Genomic DNA, 23,671 nt, shown 5'->3' with positions numbered 1-23,671 from the left:
GATGGCCTGTATTGGTGATATTAGACAGTAGTTAGGGAGTGATGGCCTGTATTGGTGGTATTAGACAGTAGTTAGGGAGAGATGGCCTGTATTGGTGATATTAGACAGTAGTTAGGGAGAGATGTCCTGTATTGGTGATATTAGACAGTAGTTAGGGAGAGATGGCCTGTATTGGTGATATTAGACAGTAGTTAGGGAGAGATGGCCTGTATTGGTGATATTAGACAGTAGTTAGGGAGAGATGGCCTGCATTGGTGATATTAGACAGTAGTTAGGGAGAGATGGCCTGTATTGGTGATATTAGACAGTAGTTAGGGAGTGATGGCCTGTATTGGTGATATGAGACAGTAGTTAGGGAGAGATGGCCTGTATTGGTGATATTAGACAGTAGTTAGGGAGAGATGGCCTGTATTGGTGATATTAGACAGTAGTTGGGGAGAGATGGCCTGTATTGGTGATATTAGACAGTAGTTGGGAGAGATGGCCTGTATTGGTGATATTAGACAGTAGTTGGGGAGAGATGGCCTGTATTGGTGATATTAGACAGTAGTTGGGGAGAGATGGCCTGTATTGGTGATATTAGACAGTAGTTGGGGAGAGATGGCCTGTATTGGTGATATTAGACAGTAGTTGGGGAGAGATGGCCTGTATTGGTGATATTAGACAGTAGTTAGGGAGAGATGGCCTGTATTGGTGATATTAGACAGTAGTTAGGGAGAGATGGCCTGTATTGGTGATATTAGACAGTAGTTAGGCAGAGATGGCCTGTATTGGTGATATTAGACAGTAGTTAGGGAGTGATGGCCTGTATTGGTGGTATTAGACAGTAGTTAGGGAGAGATGGCCTGTATTGGTGATATTAGACAGTAGTTAGGGAGAGATGGCCTGTATTGGTGATATTAGACAGTAGTTAGGGAGAGATGGCCTGTATTGGTGATATTAGACAGTAGTTAGGGAGAGATGGCCTGTATTGGTGATATTAGACAGTAGTTAGGGAGTGATGGCCTGTATTGGTGATATTAGACAGTAGTTGGGGAGAGATGGCCTGTATTGGTGATATTAGACAGTAGTTAGGGAGAGATGGCCTGTATTGGTGATATTAGACAGTAGTTAGGGAGAGATGGCCTGTTTTGGTGATATTAGACAGTAGTTGGGGAGAGATGGCCTGTATTGGTGATATGAGACAGTAGTTGGGGAGAGATGGCCTGTATTGGTGATATTAGACAGTAGTTAGGGAGAGATGGCCTGTATTGATTATATTAGACAGTAGTTGGGGAGAGATGTCCTGTATTGGCGATATTAGACAGTAGTTAGGGAGAGATGGCCTGTATTGGTGATATTAGACAGTAGTTAGGGAGAGATGGCCTGTATTGGTGATATTAGACAGTAGTTAGGGGAGAGATGGCCTGTATTGGTGATATTAGACAGTAGTTAGGGAGAGATGGCCTGTATTGTTGACATTAGACAGTAGTTAGGGAGAGATGGCCTGTATTGGTGACATTAGACAGTAGTTAGGGAGAGATGTCCTGGGACTCTGCTGTGCAGGTGGCAGCATACTCTCGATCTCTGTAGTCGTTTCACTCTTTATTGCGTTGATGCATTTCTTCATCGTATGTTACGTCAGTTTTAAAAACCACAGCCTTTTTGCCATAATTACAACACCAACCTCCTCGGTGTTGTTTTACACATGTAGTGTCCTCTTCTGTGTTTTCTCCACTGGAAGGTCAAGTCTTCATTAGAAGTGTCATGCTACATAAAAGGGGGGTGGAGCCTAAAGTACAGATGACTTAAGCTACAGGATTTTAGGGTTGTGATGCTAGGCTATTAGCTCGTTGACGATAATAAGCACAGTTCTGTTGACGTCCGTGTGATTGGAGCCCAGTCTGTGTCTTGGTAGATGTACTCTTGGTTCTCTACTCTCATGCTACATAAAAGGGGGGTGGAGCCTAAAGTACAGATGACTTAAGCTACAGGATTTTAGGGTTGTGATGCTAGGCTATTAGCTCGTTGATGATAATAAGCACAGTTCTGTTGACGTCCGTGTGATTGGAGCCCAGTCTGTGTCTTGGTAGATGTACTCTTGGTTCTCTACTCTCATGCTACATAAAAGGGGGGTGGAGCCTAAAGTACAGATGACTTAAGCTACAGGATTTTAGGGTTGTGATGCTAGGCTATTAGCTCGTTGACGATAATAAGCACAGTTCTGTTGACGTCCGTGTGATTGGAGCCCAGTCTGTGTCTTGGTAGATGTACTCTTGGTTCTCTACTCTCATGCTAAATAAAGGGGGGTGGAGCCTAAAGTACAGATGACTTAAGCTACAGGATTTTAGGGTTGTGATGCTAGGCTATTAGCTCGTTGACGATAATAAGCACAGTTCTGTTGACGTCTGTGTGATTGGAGCCCAGTCTGTGTCTTGGTAGATGTTCTGTTGACGTCCGTGTGATTGGAGCCCAGTCTGTGTCTTGGTAGATGTTCTGTTGACGTCTGTGTGATTGGAGCCCAGTCTGTGTCTTGGTAGATGTTCTGTTGACGTCGGTGTGATTGGAGCCCAGTCTGTGTCTTGGTAGATGTTCTGTTGACGTCCGTGTGATGGGAGCCCAGTCTGTGTCTTGGTAGATGTACTCTTGGTTCTCTACTGTAATGCTGTGACCTACTCCTCCTATTCTATACTTCAACATGACATTGAACCAACGCAGAGGAGTGTTGTCACCGTATCAGAATGTTGTTTTTGAATGGTAAATCTTTATTGATTTTTTTTAAATGAATTTTTAAACTGGGTAAATCAAGATGTATCCTAGGTCTTATTCACAGTACAGGTGAATGCATATTATTCAATAGACTAGGTCTTATTCTCAGTACAGGGGAATGCATATTATTCAATAGACTAGGTCTTATTCTCAGTACAGGGGAATGCATATTATTCAATAGACTAGGTCTTATTCACAGTACAGGTGAATGCATATTATTCAATAGACTAGGTCTTATTCTCAGTACAGGGGAATGCATATTATTCAATAGACTAGGTCTTATTCTCAGTACAGGGGAATGCATATTATTCAATAGACTAGGTCTTATTCTCAGTACAGCATATTATTCAATAGACTAGGTCTTATTCTCAGTACAGGTGAATGCATATTATTCAATAGGAGTGTGATGCATTGAGTTATTCAGCTTGTTTTTAGCTGATGTCATATACAGAACCCTTCCGTTTCGGACTAAGTGGTATCTTCTTGCATTGTGTCCGAGCCTGTCTGGACGGTTTCAACATCTCTACACCATTTTAAAATATACTTTCCACCTTCAGAAATGAGCCGAATCACATCGCACGGAGCAAAGACGTCAGTTCAACGTCTAGTTTTGATTTACTTTTGGTTGAGTTGTCAACTGATGTGAATTCAATGTGAAATAAAATTAAAATAAAACATTTAAGTCATTTTAATTTAAATGTTAGGTGGTCCACAGTAAAACGAGTCCTATATCGACATTACCTGAAAGGCCACTCAGCAAGGAAGAAGCCACTGCTCCAAAACCGCCATAAAAAAGCCAGACTGCACATGGGGAAAATGATTGTGCTTTTTGGAGAAATGTCCTCTGTTCTGATGAAACAAAAATATAACTGTTTGGCCATAATGACCATCGTTATGTTTGGAGGAAAAAGGGGGAGGATTGCAAGCCGAAGAACACCATCCCAACTGTGAAGCACGGGGGTGGCAGCATCATGTTGTGGGGGTGTTTTGCTGCAGGAGGGACTGGTGCACTTCACAAAATAGATGGCATCATGAGGAGAAAAAATATGTGGATATATTGAAGCAACATCTCAAGACATCAGTCAGGAAGTTAAAGCTTGGTCACAAATGGGTCTTCCAAATGGACAATGACCCCAAGCATAAGTTGTGGTAAAATGGTTTAAGGACAACAAAGTCAAGGTATTGGAGTGGCCATCACAAAGCCCTGCCTTCAATCCTATAGAAAATATGTTGACAGAACTGAAAAAGTGTGTGTGAGCAAGGATGCCTCCAAACCTGACTCAGTTACACCAGCTCTGTCAGGAGGAATGGGCCATAATTCACCCAACATATTGTGGGAAGCTTGTGGAAGGCTACCCGAAACGTTTGACCCAAGTTAAACAATTTAAAGGCAATGCTACCAAATACTGATTTAGTGTATGTAATCTTCTGCCCCACTGGGAATGTGATGAAAGAAATAAAAGCTGAAATAAATCATTCTCTCTACTTATTATTCTGACATTTCACATTCTTAGGATCACCACTTTATTTTAACTGACCTAAGACAGGGAATTTTGACTAGGATTAAATGTCAGGAATTGTGGAAAAACTGAGTTTAAGATATATTTGCCTAAGGTGTATGTAAACTTCCGACTTCAGCTGTATATAGTGATGTGGTTATGTAGTTATAGTTGTATATGGTCTATACCTGCTGTCCAGTCTCTGAAACTAACTGTATATAGTGATGTAGTTATGTAGTTATAGTTGTATGTGGTCTATACCTGCTGTTCAGTCTCTGAAACTAACTATATATAGTGATGTAGTTATAGTTGTATGTGGTCTATACCTGCTGTTCAGTCTCTGAAACTAACTATATATAGTGATGTAGTTATAGTTGTATATGGTCTATACCTGCTGTTCAGTCTCTGAAACTAACTATATATAGTGATGTAGTTATAGTTGTATATGGTCTATACCTGCTGTTCAGTCTCTGAAACTAACTATATATAGTGATGTAGTTATAGTTGTATATGGTCTATACCTGCTGTTCAGTCTCTGAAACTAACTATATATAGTGATGTAGTTATGTAGTTATAGTTGTATGTGGTCTATACCTGCTGTTCAGTCTCTGAAACTAACTATATATAGTGATGTAGTTATGTAGTTATAGTTGTATATGGTCTATACCTGCTGTTCAGTCTCTGAAACTAACTGTGTGGTTCCTCTCTGTCTCTCCAGTCTCTGAAACTAACTGTATGGTTCCTCTCTGTCTGTCCAGTCTCTGAAACTAACTGTGTGGTTCCTCTCTGTCTGTCCAGTCTCTGAAACTAACTGTGTGGTTCCTCTCTCCAGTCTCTGAAACTAACTGTATGGTTCCTCTCTCCAGTCTCTGAAACTAACTGTATGGTTCCTCTCTCCAGTCTCTGAAACTAACTGTATGGTTCCTCTCTGTCTGTCCAGTCTCTGAAACTAACTGTGTGGTTCCTCTCTGTCTGTCCAGTCTCTGAAACTAACTGTGTGGTTCCTCTCTGTCTGTCCAGTCTCTGAAACTAACTGTGTGGTTCCTCTCTGTCTGTCCAGTCTCTGAAACTAACTGTGTGGTTCCTCTCTCCAGTCTCTGAAACTAACTGTATGGTTCCTCTCTCCAGTCTCTGAAACTAACTGTGTGGTTCCTCTCTCCAGTCTCTGAAACTAACTGTATGGTTCCTCTCTCCAGTCTCTGAAACTAACTGTATGGTTCCTCTCTCCAGTCTCTGAAACTAACTGTATGGTTCCTCTCTGTCTGTCCAGTCTCTGAAACTAACTGTGTGGTTCCTCTCTGTCTGTCCAGTCTCTGAAACTAACTGTGTGGTTCCTCTCTGTCTGTCCAGTCTCTGAAACTAACTGTGTGGTTCCTCTCTGTCTGTCCCAGGTCCCAGCCCGCTGTGGCATGACGGTCAGAGACTCTCTGAAGAAGGCTTTAATGATGAGGGGACTAATCCCTGAATGCTGTGCTGTCTACAGGATACAGGATGGGTAAGACACACACACACACACACACACACACACACACACACACACACACACACACACACACGTATACCTTGGCCAAAAGATAAAATCTCCACTTTGTGTCTTTTACATTTCACATTCTGTCAATTGAAGCTCCTGTACAACTTTGTAATCGTTTCAGAACAGTGGAGACCAGTAAGGGGTCAATGTGCAGTCTCACTGTAAGGGGTCAGTAGGGGGTCAATGTACAGTCTCACTGTAAGGGGTCAATGTACAGTCTCACTGTAAGGGGTCAATGTACAGTCTCACTGTAAGGGGTCAATGTACAGTCTCACTGTAAGGGGTCAATGTGCAGTCTCACTGTAAGGGGTCAATGTACAGTCTCACTGTAAGGGGTCAATGTGCAGTCTCACAGTAAGGGGTCAATGTACAGTCTCACAGTAAGGGGTCAATGTACAGTCTCACTGTAAGGGGTCAATGTGCAGTCTCACAGTAAGGGGTCAATGTACAGTCCCACAGTAAGGGGTCAGTAAGGGGTCAATGTACAGTCTCACTGTAAGGGGTCAATGTACAGTCCCACAGTAAGGGGTCAATGTACAGTCCCACAGTAAGGGGTCAATGTACAGTCCCACAGTAAGGGGTCAATGTACAGTCCTACTGTAAGGGGTCAATGTGCAGTCCCACAGTAAGGGGTCAATGTACAGTCCCACAGTAAGGGGTCAATGTACAGTCCCACAGTAAGGGGTCAATGTACAGTCCCACAGTAAGGGGTCAATGTACAGTCCTACTGTAAGGGGTCAATGTGCAGTCCTACTGTAAGGGGTCAATGTGCAGTCCTACTGTAAGGGGTCAATGTACAGTCCCACAGTAAGGGGTCAGTAAGGCATCAATGTACAGTCCTACTGTAAGGGGTCAATGTACAGTCCCACAGTAAGGGGTCAATGTACAGTCCCACTGTAAGGGGTCAATGTGCAGTCCTACTGTAAGGGGTCAATGTACAGTCCCACAGTAAGGGGTCAATGTACAGTCCCACAGTAAGGGGTCAATGTACAGTCCCACAGTAAGGGGTCAATGTACAGTCCTACTGTAAGGGGTCAATGTGCAGTCCTACTGTAAGGGGTCAATGTGCAGTCCCACTGTAAGGGGTCAATGTGCAGTCCCACAGTAAGGGGTCAATGTACAGTCCTACTGTAAGGGGTCAATGTACAGTCCCACAGTAAGGGGTCAATGTACAGTCCCACAGTAAGGGGTCAATGTACAGTCCTACTGTAAGGGGTCAATGTACAGTCCTACTGTAAGGGGTCAATGTACAGTCCCACAGTAAGGGGTCAATGTACAGTCCACAGTCTCCCTGTACAGTAAGGGGTCAATGTACAGTCCTACTGTAAGGGGTCAGTCTCATGTACAGTAAGGGGTCCAGTCTGTAAGGGGTCAATGTACAGTCTCACTGTAAGGGGTCAATGTACAGTCCACTACAGTAAGGGGTCAATGTACAGTCTCACTGTAAGGGGTCAGTAAGGGGTCAATGTGCAGTCCCACAGTAAGGGGTCAATGTACAGTCCTACTGTAAGGGGTCAATGTACAGTCCCACAGTAAGGGGTCAATGTGCAGTCCTACTGTAAGGGGTCAATGTACAGTCCCACAGTAAGGGGTCAATGTACAGTCCCACAGTAAGGGGTCAATGTGCAGTCTCACTGTAAGGGGTCAGTAAGGGGTCAATGTACAGTCTCACAGTAAGGGGTCAATGTTCAGTCCCACAGTAAGGGGTCAATGTACAGTCCTACTGTAAGGGGTCAATGTGCAGTCCCACAGTAAGGGGTCAGTAAGGGGTTAATGTACAGTCCTACTGTAAGGGGTCAATGTACAGTCCTACTGTAAGGGGTCAATGTGCAGTCTCACTGTAAGGGGTCAGTAAGGGGTCAATGTACAGTCTCACTGTAAGGGGTCAGTAAGGGGTCAATGTACAGTCCCACTGTAAGGGGTCAATGTGCAGTCTCACTGTAAGGGGTCAGTCCCACTGTAAGGGTCAATGTACAGTCTCACAGTAAGGGGTCAGTAAGGGGTCAATGTGCAGTCTCACAGTAAGGGGTCAATGTACAGTCTCACAGTAAGGGGTCAGTAAGGGGTCAATGTAGTCCCACAGTAGTCTCACAGTAAGGGGTCAGTAAGTCTCACTGGGGTCAATGTGCAGTCTCACAGTAAGGGGTCAATGTACAGTCCCACAGTAAGGGGTCAATGTACAGTCTCACTGTAAGGGGTCAGTCCTACTGTAAGGGGTCAATGTACAGTCCCACAGTAAGGGGTCAATGTACAGTCCCACAGTAAGGGGGTCAATGTACAGTCCTACTGTAAGGGGTCAATGTGCAGTCCTACTGTAAGGGGTCAATGTACAGTCCTACTGTAAGGGGTCAATGTGCAGTCCTCACTGTAAGGGGTCAATGTACAGTCTACAAGGGGTCAGTAAGTCCTACTGGGTCAATGTACAGTCTCACTGTAAGGGGTCAATGTGCAGTCTCACTGTAAGGGGTCAGTCCTACTGTAAGGGTCAATGTGCAGTCTCACTGTAAGGGGTCAATGTACAGTCTCACTGTAAGGGGTCAATGTACAGTCCACTGTAAGGGGTCAATGTACAGTCCTCACACAGTAAGGGGTCAATGTGCAGTCTCACTGTAAAGGGTCAATGTGCAGTCTCACTGTAAGGGGGTCAATGTAAGTCTCAATGTAAGTCCTCACTGTAAGGGGTCAATAAACAGTCTCACTGTAAGGGGTCAATGTACAGTCTCACTGTAAGGGGTCAATGTACAGTCTCACTGTAAGGGGTCAATGTGCAGTCTCACTAAGGGGTCAAAGGGGTCAATGTGCAGTCTCACTGTCAATGTACAGTCAGTAAATGTACAGTCAATAAGGGGTCAATGTACAGTCTCACTGTAAGGGGTCAATGTACAGTCTTGTACAATGTGCAGTCCTAAGGGGTCAATGTACAGTCCACAGTAAGGGGTCAATGTGGGTCAGTCAGTCCACTGTAAGGGGTCAGTAAGGGGTCAATGTACAGTCCCACTGTAAGGGTCAGTCAATGTACAGTCTCACTGTAACTGGGGTCAATGTACAGTCCTACAGTAAGGGGTCAATGTACAGTCTCACAGTAAGGGGTCAATGTGCAGTCTCACTGTAAGGGGTCAATGTACAGGTCTACAGTAAGGGGTCAATGTGCAGTCTCACTGTAAGGGGTCAATGTGCAGTCCTACTGTAAGGGGTCAATGTACAGGTCACAGTAAGGGGTCAATGTACAGTCCCACAGTAAGGGGTCAATGTACAGTCCACTGTAAGGGGTCAATGTACAGTCTCACTGTAAGGGGTCAATGTACAGTCACAGTAAGGGGTCAATGTACAGTCTCACTGTAAGGGTCAATGTACAGTCCTACAGTAAGGGGTCAATGTACAGTCTCACTGTAAGGGGTCAAAGGGGTCAATGTGCAGTCCCACAGTAAGGGGTCAATGTACAGTCTCACTGTAAGGGGTCAGTAAGGGGTCAATGTGCAGTCCTACTGTAAGGGGTCAATGTACAGTCCCACAGTAAGGGGTCAATGTACAGTCCCACAGTAAGGGGTCAATGTGCAGTCTCACTGTAAGGGGGTCAGTAAGGGTCAATGTACAGTCTCACAGTAAGGGGTCAATGTACAGTCTCACTGTAAGGGGTCAATGTACAGTCCTACTGGGGTCAAGGGGTCAATGTACAGTCCTACTGTAAGGGGTCAATGTACAGTCTCACTGTAAGGGGTCAATGTGCAGTCCACTGTAAGGGGTCAATCTCACTGTAAGGGGTCAGTCTCACTGTAAGGGGTCAATGTAAGGGGTCAATGTACAGTCTCACAGTAAGGGGTCAATGTTGTACAGTCTCACTGTAAGGGGTCAATGTACAGTCCCACAGTAAGGGGTCAATGTACAGTCCCACAGTAAGGGGTCAATGTACAGTCCCACAGTAAGGGGTCAATGTACAGTCTCACTGTAAGGGGTCAGTAAGGGGTCAATGTGCAGTCCTACTGTAAGGGGTCAATGTACAGTCCCACAGTAAGGGGTCAATGTACAGTCCCACAGTAAGGGGTCAATGTGCAGTCTCACTGTAAGGGGTCAATGGGGTAGTCTCACATAAGTCAATGTACAGTCTCACAGTAAGGGGTCAATGTTCAGTCTCACTGTAAGGGGTCAATGTACAGTCCCACAGTAAGGGGTCAATGTGCAGTCTCACTGTAAGGGGTCAATGTGCAGTCCACTGTAAGGGGTCAATGTGCAGTCTCACTGTAAGGGGTCAATGTGTCCCAGTCTCACTGTAAGGGGTCAATGTACAGTCTCACTGTAAGGGGTCAATGTACAGTCCTACAGTAAGGGGTCAATGTACAGTCCTACAGTACACAGTAAGGGGTCAATGTACAGTCCCACAGTAAGGGGTCAATGTACAGTCCACAGTAAGGGTCAATGTACAGTACACAGTAAGGGGTCAATAAACAGTCTCAGTCTGTGTAAGGGGTCAATGTACAGTCCCACAGTAAGGGGTCAATGTACAGGTCACACAGTAAGGGGTCAATGTCAGTCCTATGGGGTCAATGTCAGTCCACTAAGGGGTCAAGGGGTCAATGTACAGTCCCACAGTAAGGGGTCAATGTGCAGTCTCACTGTAAGGGGTCAATGTGCAGTCTCACTGTAAGGGGTCAGTCTCACTGTAGGGGTCAATGTGCAGTCTCACTGTAAGGGGTCAATGTACAGTCTCACTGTAAGGGGTCAATGTACAGTCTCACTGTAAGGGGTCAATGTACAGTCCTACAGTAAGGGGTCAATGTACAGTCCACAGTAAGGGGTCAATGTGCAGTCCTGTAAGGGGTCAATGTAAGGGTCACTGTAAGGGGTCAATGTACAGTCTCACTGTAAGGGGTCAATGTACAGTCCACACAATGTAAGGGGGGGTCAATGTACAGTCCCACTGTAAGGGGTCAGTAGTCTCAGTAAGGGGTCAATGTACAGTCTCACTGTAAGGGGTCAATGTACAGTCTCACTGTAAGTCAATGTACAGTCACTGTAAGGGGTCAATGTACAGTCTCACTGTAAGGGGTCAATGTACAGTCCTACTGTAAGGGGTCAATGTACAGTCCTACTGTAAGGGGTCAATGTACAGTCACAGTAAGGGGTCAATGTACAGTCTCACTGTAAGGGGTCAGTAAGGGGTCAATGTACAGTCCTCACTGTAAGGGGTCAATGTACAGTCTCACAGTAAGGGGTCAATGTACAGTCTCACTGTAAGGGGTCAATGTACAGTCCACTGTAAGGGTCAATGTACAGTCCCACTGTAAGGGGTCAATGTACAGTCTCACTGTAAGGGTACAGTCAAAGGGGTCAATGTACAGTCCCACAGTAAGGGGTCAATGGGTCTCACTGTACAGTCAATGTACAGTCTCACTGTAAGGGGTCAATGTAGTCTCACTGGGGTCAATGTGCAGTCCTACTGTAAGGGGTCAATGTACAGTCCCACAGTAAGGGGTCAATGTACAGTCCCACAGTAAGGGGTCAATGTCAATCAGTGCAGTCTCACTGTAAGGGGTCAATGTAAGTCCCACAGTAAGGGGTCAATGTACAGTCTCACAGTAAGGGGTCAATGTTCAGTCTCACTGTAAGGGGTCAGTAAGGGGTCAATGTGCAGTCTCACTGTAAGGGGTCAATGTGCAGTCTCACTGTAAGGGGTCAATGTACAGTCTCACTGTAAGGGGTCACAGTCTCACAGTAAGGGGTCAATGTACAGTCCTAAGGGGTAAGGGGTCAATGTACAGGTCACAGTAAGGGGTCAATGTGCAGTCTCTACTGTAAGGGTCAATGTACAGGTACACAGTAAGGGGTCAATAAACAGTCTCACTGTAAGGGGTCAATGTACAGTCCCACAGTAAGGGGTCAATGTACAGGTACACAGTAAGGGGTCAATGTACAGTCTCACTGTAAGGGGTCAATGTACAGTCCTACTGTAAGGGGTCAATGTGCAGTCTCACTGTAAGGGGTCAGTAAGGGGTAAATGTACAGTCTCACAGTAAGGGGTCAATGTTCAGTCTCACTGTAAGGGGTCAATGTACAGTCCCACAGTAAGGGGTCAATGTGCAGTCTCACTGTAAGGGGTCAATGTGCAGTCTCACTGTAAGGGGTCAGTAAGGGGTCAATGTGCAGTCTCACTGTAAGGGGTCAATGTGCAGTCTCACTGTAAGGGGTCAATGTACAGTCTCACTGTAAGGGGTCAATGTACAGTCCTACTGTAAGGGGTCAATGTACAGGTACACAGTAAGGGGTCAATGTGCAGTTCTACTGTAAGGGGTCAATGTACAGGTACACAGTAAGGGGTCAATGTACAGTCTCACTGTAAGGGGTCAATGTACAGTCCCACAGTAAGGGGTCAATGTACAGGTACACAGTAAGGGGTCAATGTACAGTCTCACTGTAAGGGGTCAATGTACAGGTACACAGTAAGGGGTCAATGTACAGTCTCACTGTAAGGGGTCAATGTACAGTCCTACTGTAAGGGGTCAATGTACACAATGTGCAGTCTCACTGTAAGGGGTCAATGTACAGGTCCACAGTAAGGGGTCAATCTACAGTCTCCCACTGTAAGGGGTCAGTAAAATGTACAGTCCTACTGTAAGGGTCAATGTACAGTACCACTGTAAGGGGTCAATGTACAGTCTCACTGTAAGGGGTCAATGTACAGTCCTACAGTAAGGGGTCAATGTACAGTCTCACAATGTGCAGTCCCACAGTAAGGGGTCAATGTACAGTCTCACTGGGGGTCAGTAAGTAAGGGGTCAATGTACAGTCTCACTGTAAGGGGTAAGGGGTCAATGTGCAGTCTCACTGTAAGGGGTCAATCAATGTACAGTCCCACAGTAAGGGGTCAGTCTCATGTAATGTACAGTCCCACAGTAAGGGGTCAATGGGTCAATGTGCAGTCTCACTGTAAGGGGTCAGTAATGGGGTAAATGTACAGTCTCACAGTAAGGGGTCAATGTTCAGTCTCACTGTAAGGGGTCAATGTACAGTCCTACTGTAAGGGGTCAATGTACAGTCTCACTGTAAGGGGTCAATGTGCAGTCCACTGTAAGGGGTCAATGTGCAGTCTCACTGTAAGGGGTCAGTAAGGGGGGTAAATGTACAGTCTCACAGTAAGGGGTCAATGTTCAGTCTCACTGGGGTCAATGTAAGGGGTCAATGTACAGTCCCACAGTAAGGGGTCAATGTACAGTCCCACAGTAAGGGGTCAATGTACAGTCCCACAGTAAGGGGTCAATGTACAGTCTCACTGTAAGGGGTCAGTAAGGGGTCAATGTGCAGTCCTACTGTAAGGGGTCAATGTACAGTCCCACAGTAAGGGGTCAATGTACAGTCCCACAGTAAGGGGTCAATGTGCAGTCCACTGTAAGGGGTCAGTAAGGGGTCAATGTACAGTCTCACAGTAAGGGGTCAATGTTCAGTCTCACTGTAAGGGGTCAATGTACAGTCCCACAGTAAGGGGTCAATGTGCAGTCTCACTGTAAGGGGTCAATGTGCAGTCTCACTGTAAGGGGTCAGTAAGGGGTCAATGTACAGTCTCACTGTAAGGGGTCAATGTGCAGTCTCACTGTAAGGGGTCAATGTACAGTCTCACTGTAAGGGGTCAATGTACAGTCCCACAGTAAGGGGTCAATGTACAGGTACACAGTAAGGGGTCAATGTACAGTCCTACTGTAAGGGGTCAATGAACAGTCTCACTGTAAGGGGTCAATGTACAGTCCTACTGTAAGGGGTCAATGAACAGTCTCACTATAAGGGGTCAATGTGCAGGTACACTGTAAGGGGTCAATGTGCAGTCCCACAGTAAGGGGTCAGTCTCATCCATGTACAGTCTCACAGTAAGGGGTCCATGTACAGTCTCACAGTAAGGGGTCAATGTACAGTCTCACAGTCTCACTGTAAGGGGTCAATGTACAGTCCCACAGTAAGGGGTCAGTAAGGGGTCAATGTGCAGTCCTACTGTAAGGGGTCAATGTGCAGTCCCACTGTAAGGGGTCAATGTGCAGTCTCACTGTAAGGGGTCAATGTGCAGTCTCACAGTAAGGGGTCAATGTGCAGTCTCACAGTAAGGGGTCAATGTACAGTCTCACAGTAAGGGGTCAGTAAGGGGTCAATGTACAGTCCCACAGTAAGGGGTCAATGTACAGTCCCACAGTAAGGGGTCAATGTGCAGTCTCACTGTAAGGGGTCAGTAAGGGGTAAATGTACAGTCTCACAGTAAGGGGTCAATGTTCAGTCTCACTGTAAGGGGTCAATGTACAGTCCCACAGTAAGGGGTCAATGTGCAGTCTCACTGTAAGGGGTCAATGTGCAGTCTCACTGTAAGGGGTCAGTAAGGGGTCAATGTACAGTCTCACTGTAAGGGGTCAATGTGCAGTCTCACTGTAAGGGGTCAATGTACAGTCTCACTGTAAGGGGTCAATGTACAGTCCCACAGTAAGGGGTCAATGTACAGGTACACAGTAAGGGGTCAATGTACAGTCCTACTGTAAGGGGTCAATGAACAGTCTCACTGTAAGGGGTCAATGTACAGTCCTACTGTAAGGGTCAATGAACAGTCTCACTGTAAGGGGTCAATGTGCAGTACTGTAAGGGGTCAATGTGCAGTCCCACAGTAAGGGGTCAATGTCACAGTCCCACAGTAAGGGGTCCATGTACAGTCTCACAGTAAGGGGTCCATGTACAGTCCCACAGTAAGGGGTCCATGTACAGTCCCACAGTAAGGGGTCAATGTACAGTCCCACAGTAAGGGGTCAATGTACAGTCCCACAGTAAGGGGTCAATGAACAGTCTCACTGTAAGGGGTCAATGTTCAGTCCCACAGTAAGGGGTCAATGTACAGTCCTACTGTAAGGGGTCAATGTGCAGTCCCACAGTAAGGGGTCAGTAAGGGGTCAGTCCTAAGGGGTCTGTAAGGGGTCAATGTACAGTCCTACTGTAAGGGGTCAATGTGCAGTCTCACTGTAAGGGGTCAGTAAGGGGTCAATGTACAGTCTCACTGTAAGGGGTCAGTAAGGGGTCAATGTACAGTCCCACTGTAAGGGGTCAATGTGCAGTCTCACTGTAAGGGGTCAGTAAGGGGTCAATGTACAGTCTCACAGTAAGGGGTCAGTAAGGGGTCAATGTGCAGTCTCACAGTAAGGGGTCAATGTACAGTCTCACAGTAAGGGGTCAGTAAGGGGTCAATGTACAGTCTCACAGTAAGGGGTCAGTAAGGGGTCAATGTGCAGTCTCACAGTAAGGGGTCAATGTACAGTCCCACAGTAAGGGGTCAATGTACAGTCTCACTGTAAGGGGTCAGTAAGGGGTCAATGTACAGTCCCACAGTAAGGGGTCAATGTACAGTCCCACAGTAAGGGGTCAGTGTACAGTCCTACTGTAAGGGGTCAATGTGCAGTCCTACTGTAAGGGGTCAATGTGCAGTCCTACTGTAAGGGGTCAATGTGCAGTCCTACTGTAAGGGGTCAATGTACAGGTACACAGTAAGGGGTCAATGTACAGTCTCACTGTAAGGGGTCAATGTGCAGTCTCACTGTAAGGGGTCAGTAAGGGGTCAATGTGCAGCCTCACTGTAAGGGGTCAGTAAGGGGTCAATGTACAGTCTCACTGTAAGGGGTCAATGTACAGTCCTACTGTAAGGGGTCAATGTACAGGTACACAGTAAGGGGTCAATGTGCAGTCCCACTGTAAGGGGTCAGTAAGGGGTCAATGTGCAGCCTCACTGTAAGGGGTCAGTAAGGGGTCAATGTACAGTCTCACTGTAAGGGGTCAATGTACAGTCTCACTGTAAGGGGTCAATGTACAGTCTCACTGTAAGGGGTCAATGTGCAGCCTCACTGTAAGGGGTCAGTAAGGGGTCAATGTACAGTCTCACTGTAAGGGGTCAATGTACAGTCTTACTGTAAGGGGTCAATGTACAGGTACACAGTAAGGGGTCAATGTGCAGTCCCACTGTAAGGGGTCAGTAAGGAGTCAATGTACAGTCTCACTGTAAGGGGTCAATGTACAGTCCTACTGTAAGGGGTCAATGTACAGGTACACAGTAAGGGGTCAATGTGCAGTTCTACTGTAAGGGGTCAATGTACAGGTACACAGTAAGGGGTCAATAAACAGTCTCACTGTAAGGGGTCAATGTGCAGTCCTACTGTAAGGGGTCAATGTACAGGTACACAGTAAGGGGTCAATGTACAGTCCCACAGTAAGGGGTCAATGTACAGGTACATAGTAAGGGGTCAATGTACAGTCTCACTGTAAGGGGTCAATGTACAGGTACACAGTAAGGGGTCAATGTACAGTCTCACTGTAAGGGGTCAATGTACAGTCTCACTGTAAGGGGTCAATGTACAGTCCTACTGTAAGGGGTCAATGTACAGTCCTACTGTAAGGGGTCAATGTACAGTCCTACTGTAAGGGGTCAATGTACAGGTACACAGTAAGGGGTCAATCTACAGTCTCCCTGTAAGGGGTCAGTAAGGGGTCAATGTACAGTCCTACTGTAAGGGGTCAATGTACAGTACCACTGTAAGGGGTCAATGTACAGTCTCACTGTAAGGGGTCAATGTACAGTCCTACAGTAAGGGGTCAATGTACAGTCTCACTGTAAGGGGTCAGTAAGGGGTCAATGTGCAGTCCCACAGTAAGGGGTCAATGTACAGTCTCACTGTAAGGGGTCAGTAAGGGGTCAATGTGCAGTCCTACTGTAAGGGGTCAATGTACAGTCCCACAGTAAGGGGTCAATGTACAGTCCCACAGTAAGGGGTCAATTGCAGTCTCACTGTAAGGGGTCAGTAAGGGGTAAATATACAGTCTCACAGTAAGGGGTCAATGTTCAGTCTCACTGTAAGGGGTCAATGTACAGTCCTACTGTAAGGGGTCAATGTACAGTCCTACTGTAAGGGGTCAATGAACAGTCTCACTGTAAGGGGTCAATGTGCAGGTACACTGTAAGGGGTCAATGTGCAGTCTCACTGTAAGGGGTCAGTAAGGGGTAAATGTACAGTCTCACAGTAAGGGGTCAATGTTCAGTCTCACTGTAAGGGGTCAATGTACAGTCCCACAGTAAGGGGTCAATGTACAGTCCCACAGTAAGGGGTCAATGTACAGTCCCACAGTAAGGGGTCAATGTACAGTCCCACAGTAAGGGGTCAATGTACAGTCTCACTGTAAGGGGTCAGTAAGGGGTCAATGTGCAGTCCTACTGTAAGGGGTCAATGTACAGTCCCACAGTAAGGGGTCAATGTACAGTCCCACAGTAAGGGGTCAATGTGCAGTCTCACTGTAAGGGGTCAGTAAGGGGTAAATGTACAGTCTCACAGTAAGGGGTCAATGTTCAGTCTCACTGTAAGGGGTCAATGTACAGTCCCACAGTAAGGGGTCAATGTGCAGTCTCACTGTAAGGGGTCAATGTGCAGTCTCACTGTAAGGGGTCAGTAAGGGGTCAATGTGCAGTCTCACTGTAAGGGGTCAATGTGCAGTCTCACTGTAAGGGGTCAATGTACAGTCTCACTGTAAGGGGTCAATGTACAGTCCTACTGTAAGGGGTCAATGTACAGGTACACAGTAAGGGGTCAATGTGCAGTTCTACTGTAAGGGGTCAATGTACAGGTACACAGTAAGGGGTCAATAAACAGTCTCACTGTAAGGGGTCAATGTACAGTCCCACAGTAAGGGGTCAATGTACAGTCTCACTGTAAGGGGTCAATGTACAGTCCTACTGTAAGGGGTCAATGTACAGTCCTACTGTAAGGGGTCAATGTACAGGTACACAGTAAGGGGTCAATCTACAGTCTCCCTGTAAGGGGTCAGTAAGGGGTCAATGTACAGTCCTACTGTAAGGCGTCAATGTACAGTACCACTGTAAGGGGTCAATGTACAGTCTCACTGTAAGGGGTCAATGTACAGTCCTACAGTAAGGGGTCAATGTACAGTCTCACTGTAAGGGGTCAGTAAGGGGTCAATGTGCAGTCCCACAGTAAGGGGTCAATGTACAGTCTCACTGTAAGGGGTCAGTAAGGGGTCAATGTGCAGTCCTACTGTAAGGGGTCAATGTACAGTCCCACAATAAGGGGTCAATGTACAGTCCCACAGTAAGGGGTCAATGTGCAGTCTCACTGTAAGGGGTCAGTAAGGGGTAAATGTACAGTCTCACAGTAAGGGGTCAATGTTCAGTCTCACTGTAAGGGGTCAATGTACAGTCCTACTGTAAGGGGTCAATGAACAGTCTCACTGTAAGGGGTCAATGTGCAGGTACACTGTAAGGGGTCAATGTGCAGTCTCACTGTAAGGGGTCAGTAAGGGGTCAATGTGCAGTCCTACTGTAAGGGGTCAATGTACAGTCCCACAATAAGGGGTCAATGTACAGTCCCACAGTAAGGGGTCAATGTGCAGTCTCACTGTAAGGGGTCAGTAAGGGGTAAATGTACAGTCTCACAGTAAGGGGTCAATGTTCAGTCTCACTGTAAGGGGTCAATGTACAGTCCTACTGTAAGGGGTCAATGAACAGTCTCACTGTAAGGGGTCAATGTGCAGGTACACTGTAAGGGGTCAATGTGCAGTCTCACTGTAAGGGGTCAGTAAGGGGTAAATGTACAGTCTCACAGTAAGGGGTCAATGTTCAGTCTCACTGTAAGGGGTCAATGTACAGTCCCACAGTAAGGGGTCAATGTACAGTCCCACAGTAAGGGGTCAATGTACAGTCCCACAGTAAGGGGTCAATGTACAGTCTCACTGTAAGGGGTCAGTAAGGGGTCAATGTGCAGTCCTACTGTAAGGGGTCAATGTACAGTCCCACAGTAAGGGGTCAATGTACAGTCCCACAGTAAGGGGTCAATGTGCAGTCTCACTGTAAGGGGTCAGTAAGGGGTAAATGTACAGTCTCACAGTAAGGGGTCAATGTTCAGTCTCACTGTAAGGGGTCAATGTACAGTCCCACAGTAAGGGGTCAATGTGCAGTCTCACTGTAAGGGGTCAATGTGCAGTCTCACTGTAAGGGGTCAGTAAGGGGTCAATGTACAGTCTCACTGTAAGGGGTCAATGTGCAGTCTCACTGTAAGGGGTCAATGTACAGTCTCACTGTAAGGGGTCAATGTACAGTCCCACAGTAAGGGGTCAATGTACAGGTACACAGTAAGGGGTCAATGTACAGTCCTACTGTAAGGGGTCAATGAACAGTCTCACTGTAAGGGGTCAATGTACAGTCCTACTGTAAGGGGTCAATGAACAGTCTCACTATAAGGGGTCAATGTGCAGGTACACTGTAAGGGGTCAATGTGCAGTCCCACAGTAAGGGGTCCATGTACAGTCTCACAGTAAGGGGTCCATGTACAGTCTCACAGTAAGGGGTCCATGTACAGTCTCACAGTAAGGGGTCAATGTACAGTCTCACTGTAAGGGGTCAATGTACAGTCCCACAGTAAGGGGTCAGTAAGGGGTCAATGTGCAGTCCTACTGTAAGGGGTCAATGTGCAGTCCCACTGTAAGGGGTCAATGTGCAGTCTCACTGTAAGGGGTCAATGTGCAGTCTCACAGTAAGGGGTCAATGTGCAGTCTCACAGTAAGGGGTCAATGTACAGTCTCACAGTAAGGGGTCAGTAAGGGGTCAATGTGCAGTCCTACTGTAAGGGGTCAATGTACAGTCCCACAGTAAGGGGTCAATGTACAGTCCCACAGTAAGGGGTCAATGTGCAGTCTCACTGTAAGGGGTCAGTAAGGGGTAAATGTACAGTCTCACAGTAAGGGGTCAATGTTCAGTCTCACTGTAAGGGGTCAATGTACAGTCCCACAGTAAGGGGTCAATGTGCAGTCTCACTGTAAGGGGTCAATGTGCAGTCTCACTGTAAGGGGTCAGTAAGGGGTCAATGTACAGTCTCACTGTAAGGGGTCAATGTGCAGTCTCACTGTAAGGGGTCAATGTACAGTCTCACTGTAAGGGGTCAATGTACAGTCCCACAGTAAGGGGTCAATGTACAGGTACACAGTAAGGGGTCAATGTACAGTCCTACTGTAAGGGGTCAATGAACAGTCTCACTGTAAGGGGTCAATGTACAGTCCTACTGTAAGAGGTCAATGAACAGTCTCACTGTAAGGGGTCAATGTGCAGGTACACTGTAAGGGGTCAATGTGCAGTCCCACAGTAAGGGGTCCATGTACAGTCTCACAGTAAGGGGTCCATGTACAGTCCCACAGTAAGGGGTCCATGTACAGTCCCACAGTAAGGGGTCAATGTACAGTCCCACAGTAAGGGGTCAATGTACAGTCCCACAGTAAGGGGTCAATGAACAGTCTCACTGTAAGGGGTCAATGTGCAGGTACACTGTAAGGGGTCAATGTGCAGTCCCACAGTAAGGGGTCCATGTACAGTCTCACAGTAAGGGGTCCATGTACAGTCCCACAGTAAGGGGTCCATGTACAGTCCCACAGTAAGGGGTCCATGTACAGTCCCACAGTAAGGGGTCAATGTACAGTCCCACAGTAAGGGGTCAATGTACAGTCCCACAGTAAGGGGTCAATGTGCAGTCCCACAGTAAGGGGTCCATGTACAGTCTCACAGTAAGGGGTCCATGTGCAGTCTCACTGTAAGGGGTCAATGTGCAGTCTCACTGTAAGGGGTCAATGTACAGTCTCACTGTAAGGGGTCAATGTGCAGTCTCACTGTAAGGGGTCAATGTACAGTCTCACTGTAAGGGGTCAATGTACAGTCCTACTGTAAGGGGTCAGTAATGGGTCAATGTACAGTCCCACAGTAAGGGGTCAATGTACAGGTACACAGTAAGGGGTCAATGTACAGTCCTACTGTAAGGGGTCAATGAACAGTCTCACTGTAAGGGGTCAATGTACAGTCCTACTGTAAGGGGTCAATGAACAGTCTCACTATAAGGGGTCAATGTGCAGGTACACTGTAAGGGGTCAATGTGCAGTCCACAGTAAGGGGTCCATGTACAGTCTCACAGTAAGGGGTCCATGTACAGTCTCACAGTAAGGGGTCCATGTACAGTCTCACAGTAAGGGGTCAATGTACAGTCTCACTGTAAGGGGTCAATGTACAGTCCCACAGTAAGGGGTCAGTAAGGGGTCAATGTGCAGTCCTACTGTAAGGGGTCAATGTGCAGTCCCACTGTAAGGGGTCAATGTACAGTCTCACTGTAAGGGGTCAATGTGCAGTCTCACAGTAAGGGGTCAATGTACAGTCTCACAGTAAGGGGTCAGTAAGGGGTCAATGTACAGTCTCACAGTAAGGGGTCAGTAAGGGGTCAATGTGCAGTCCTACTGTAAGGGGTCAATGTACAGTCCCACAGTAAGGGGTCAATGTACAGTCCCACAGTAAGGGGTCAATGTGCAGTCTCACTGTAAGGGGTCAGTAAGGGGTAAATGTACAGTCTCACAGTAAGGGGTCAATGTTCAGTCTCACTGTAAGGGGTCAATGTGCAGTCTCACAGTAAGGGGTCCATGTACAGTCTCACAGTAAGGGGTCCATGTACAGTCTCACAGTAAGGGGTCAATGTACAGTCTCACTGTAAGGGGTCAATGTACAGTCCCACAGTAAGGGGTCAGTAAGGGGTCAATGTGCAGTCCTACTGTAAGGGGTCAATGTGCAGTCTCACTGTAAGGGGTCAATGTGCAGTCTCACTGTAAGGGGTCAATGTGCAGTCTCACAGTAAGGGGTCAATGTGCAGTCTCACAGTAAGGGGTCAATGTACAGTCTCACAGTAAGGGGTCAGTAAGGGGTCAATGTGCAGTCCTACTGTAAGGGGTCAATGTACAGTCCCACAGTAAGGGGTCAATGTACAGTCCCACAGTAAGGGGTCAATGTGCAGTCTCACTGTAAGGGGTCAGTAAGGGGTAAATGTACAGTCTCACAGTAAGGGGTCAATGTTCAGTCTCACTGTAAGGGGTCAATGTACAGTCCCACAGTAAGGAGTCAATGTGCAGTCTCACTGTAAGGGGTCAATGTGCAGTCTCACTGTAAGGGGTCAGTAAGGGGTCAATGTACAGTCCTACTGTAAGGGGTCAATGAACAGTCTCACTGTAAGGGGTCAATGTACAGTCTCACTGTAAGGGGTCAATGTACAGTCCTACTGTAAGGGGTCAATGTACAGTCTCACTGTAAGGGGTCAGTAAGGGGTAAATGTACAGTCTCACAGTAAGGGGTCAATGTTCAGTCTCACTGTAAGGGGTCAATGTGCAGTCTCACAGTAAGGGGTCAATGTACAGTCTCACAGTAAGGGGTCAGTAAGGGGTCAATGTACAGTCTCACAGTAAGGGGTCAGTAAGGGGTCAATGTGCAGTCCTACTGTAAGGGGTCAATGTACAGTCCCACAGTAAGAGGTCAATGTACAGTCCCACAGTAAGGGGTCAATGTACAGTCCCACAGTAAGGGGTCAATGTGCAGTCTCACTGTAAGGGGTCAGTAAGGGGTAATTGTACAGTCTCACAGTAAGGGGTCAATGTTCAGTCTCACTGTAAGGGGTCAATGTACAGTCCCACAGTAAGGGGTCAATGTGCAGTCTCACTGTAAGGGGTCAATGTGCAGTCTCACTGTAAGGGGTCAGTAAGGGGTCAATGTACAGTCTCACTGTAAGGGGTCAATGTGCAGTCTCACTGTAAGGGGTCAATGTACAGTCTCACTGTAAGGGGTCAATGTACAGTCCTACTGTAACGGGTCAATGTACAGTCCTACTGTAAGGGGTCAATGAACAGTCTCACTGTAAGGGGTCAATGTACAGTCTCACTGTAAGGGGTCAATGTACAGTCCTACTGTAAGGGGTCAATGTACAGTCTCACTGTAAGGGGTCAGTAAGGGGTCAATGTACAGTCTCACTGTAAGGGGTCAATGTGCAGTCTCACTGTAAGGGGTCAGTAAGGGGTCAATGTACAGTCTCACTGTAAGGGGTCAATGTACAGTCTCACAGTAAGGGGTCAATGTTCAGTCTCACTGTAAGGGGTCAATGTACAGTCCCACAGTAAGGGGTCAATGTGCAGTCTCACTGTAAGGGGTCAATGTGCAGTCTCACTGTAAGGGGTCAATGTACAGTCTCACTGTAAGGGGTCAATGTGCAGTCTCACTGTAAGGGGTCAATGTACAGTCTCACTGTAAGGGGTCAATGTACAGTCCTACTGTAAGGGGTCAGTAATGGGTCAATGTACAGTCCCACAGTAAGGGGTCAATGTACAGGTACACAGTAAGGGGTCAATGTACAGTCCTACTGTAAGGGGTCAATGAACAGTCTCACTGTAAGGGGTCAATGTACAGTCCTACTGTAAGGGGTCAATGAACAGTCTCACTATAAGGGGTCAATGTGCAGGTACACTGTAAGGGGTCAATGTGCAGTCCCACAGTAAGGGGTCCATGTACAGTCTCACAGTAAGGGGTCCATGTACAGTCTCACAGTAAGGGGTCCATGTACAGTCTCACAGTAAGGGGTCAATGTACAGTCTCACTGTAAGGGGTCAATGTACAGTCCCACAGTAAGGGGTCAGTAAGGGGTCAATGTGCAGTCCTACTGTAAGGGGTCAATGTGCAGTCCCACTGTAAGGGGTCAATGTACAGTCTCACTGTAAGGGGTCAATGTGCAGTCTCACAGTAAGGGGTCAATGTACAGTCTCACAGTAAGGGGTCAGTAAGGGGTCAATGTACAGTCTCACAGTAAGGGGTCAGTAAGGGGTCAATGTGCAGTCCTACTGTAAGGGGTCAATGTACAGTCCCACAGTAAGGGGTCAATGTACAGTCCCACAGTAAGGGGTCAATGTGCAGTCTCACTGTAAGGGGTCAGTAAGGGGTAAATGTACAGTCTCACAGTAAGGGGTCAATGTTCAGTCTCACTGTAAGGGGTCAATGTGCAGTCTCACAGTAAGGGGTCAATGTACAGTCTCACAGTAAGGG

At 46.8% G+C, this 23,671-nt stretch overlaps 1 protein-coding gene across 3 annotated transcripts in view; it reads left to right on the top strand.

Moving 5' to 3' along the window:
- braf (B-Raf proto-oncogene, serine/threonine kinase) overlaps positions 1–23,671 on the top strand; it is a 106,827-nt gene that overhangs the window by 20,112 nt on the left and 63,044 nt on the right. For all 3 annotated transcript variants that reach the window (XM_065021226.1, XM_065021225.1, XM_065021224.1), the window contains exon 4: positions 5,639–5,742. In XM_065021226.1, the coding sequence (XP_064877298.1) occupies positions 5,639–5,742 (104 nt within the window). The remainder of the gene's footprint in view (positions 1–5,638; positions 5,743–23,671) is intronic.

This window comes from Oncorhynchus nerka, linkage group LG8 (assembly GCF_034236695.1).
Source record: "Oncorhynchus nerka isolate Pitt River linkage group LG8, Oner_Uvic_2.0, whole genome shotgun sequence".
In the NCBI taxonomy this organism is placed as follows: Eukaryota; Metazoa; Chordata; class Actinopteri; order Salmoniformes; family Salmonidae; genus Oncorhynchus; species Oncorhynchus nerka.
This window is presented reverse-complemented; position numbering and strand designations above follow the sequence as displayed.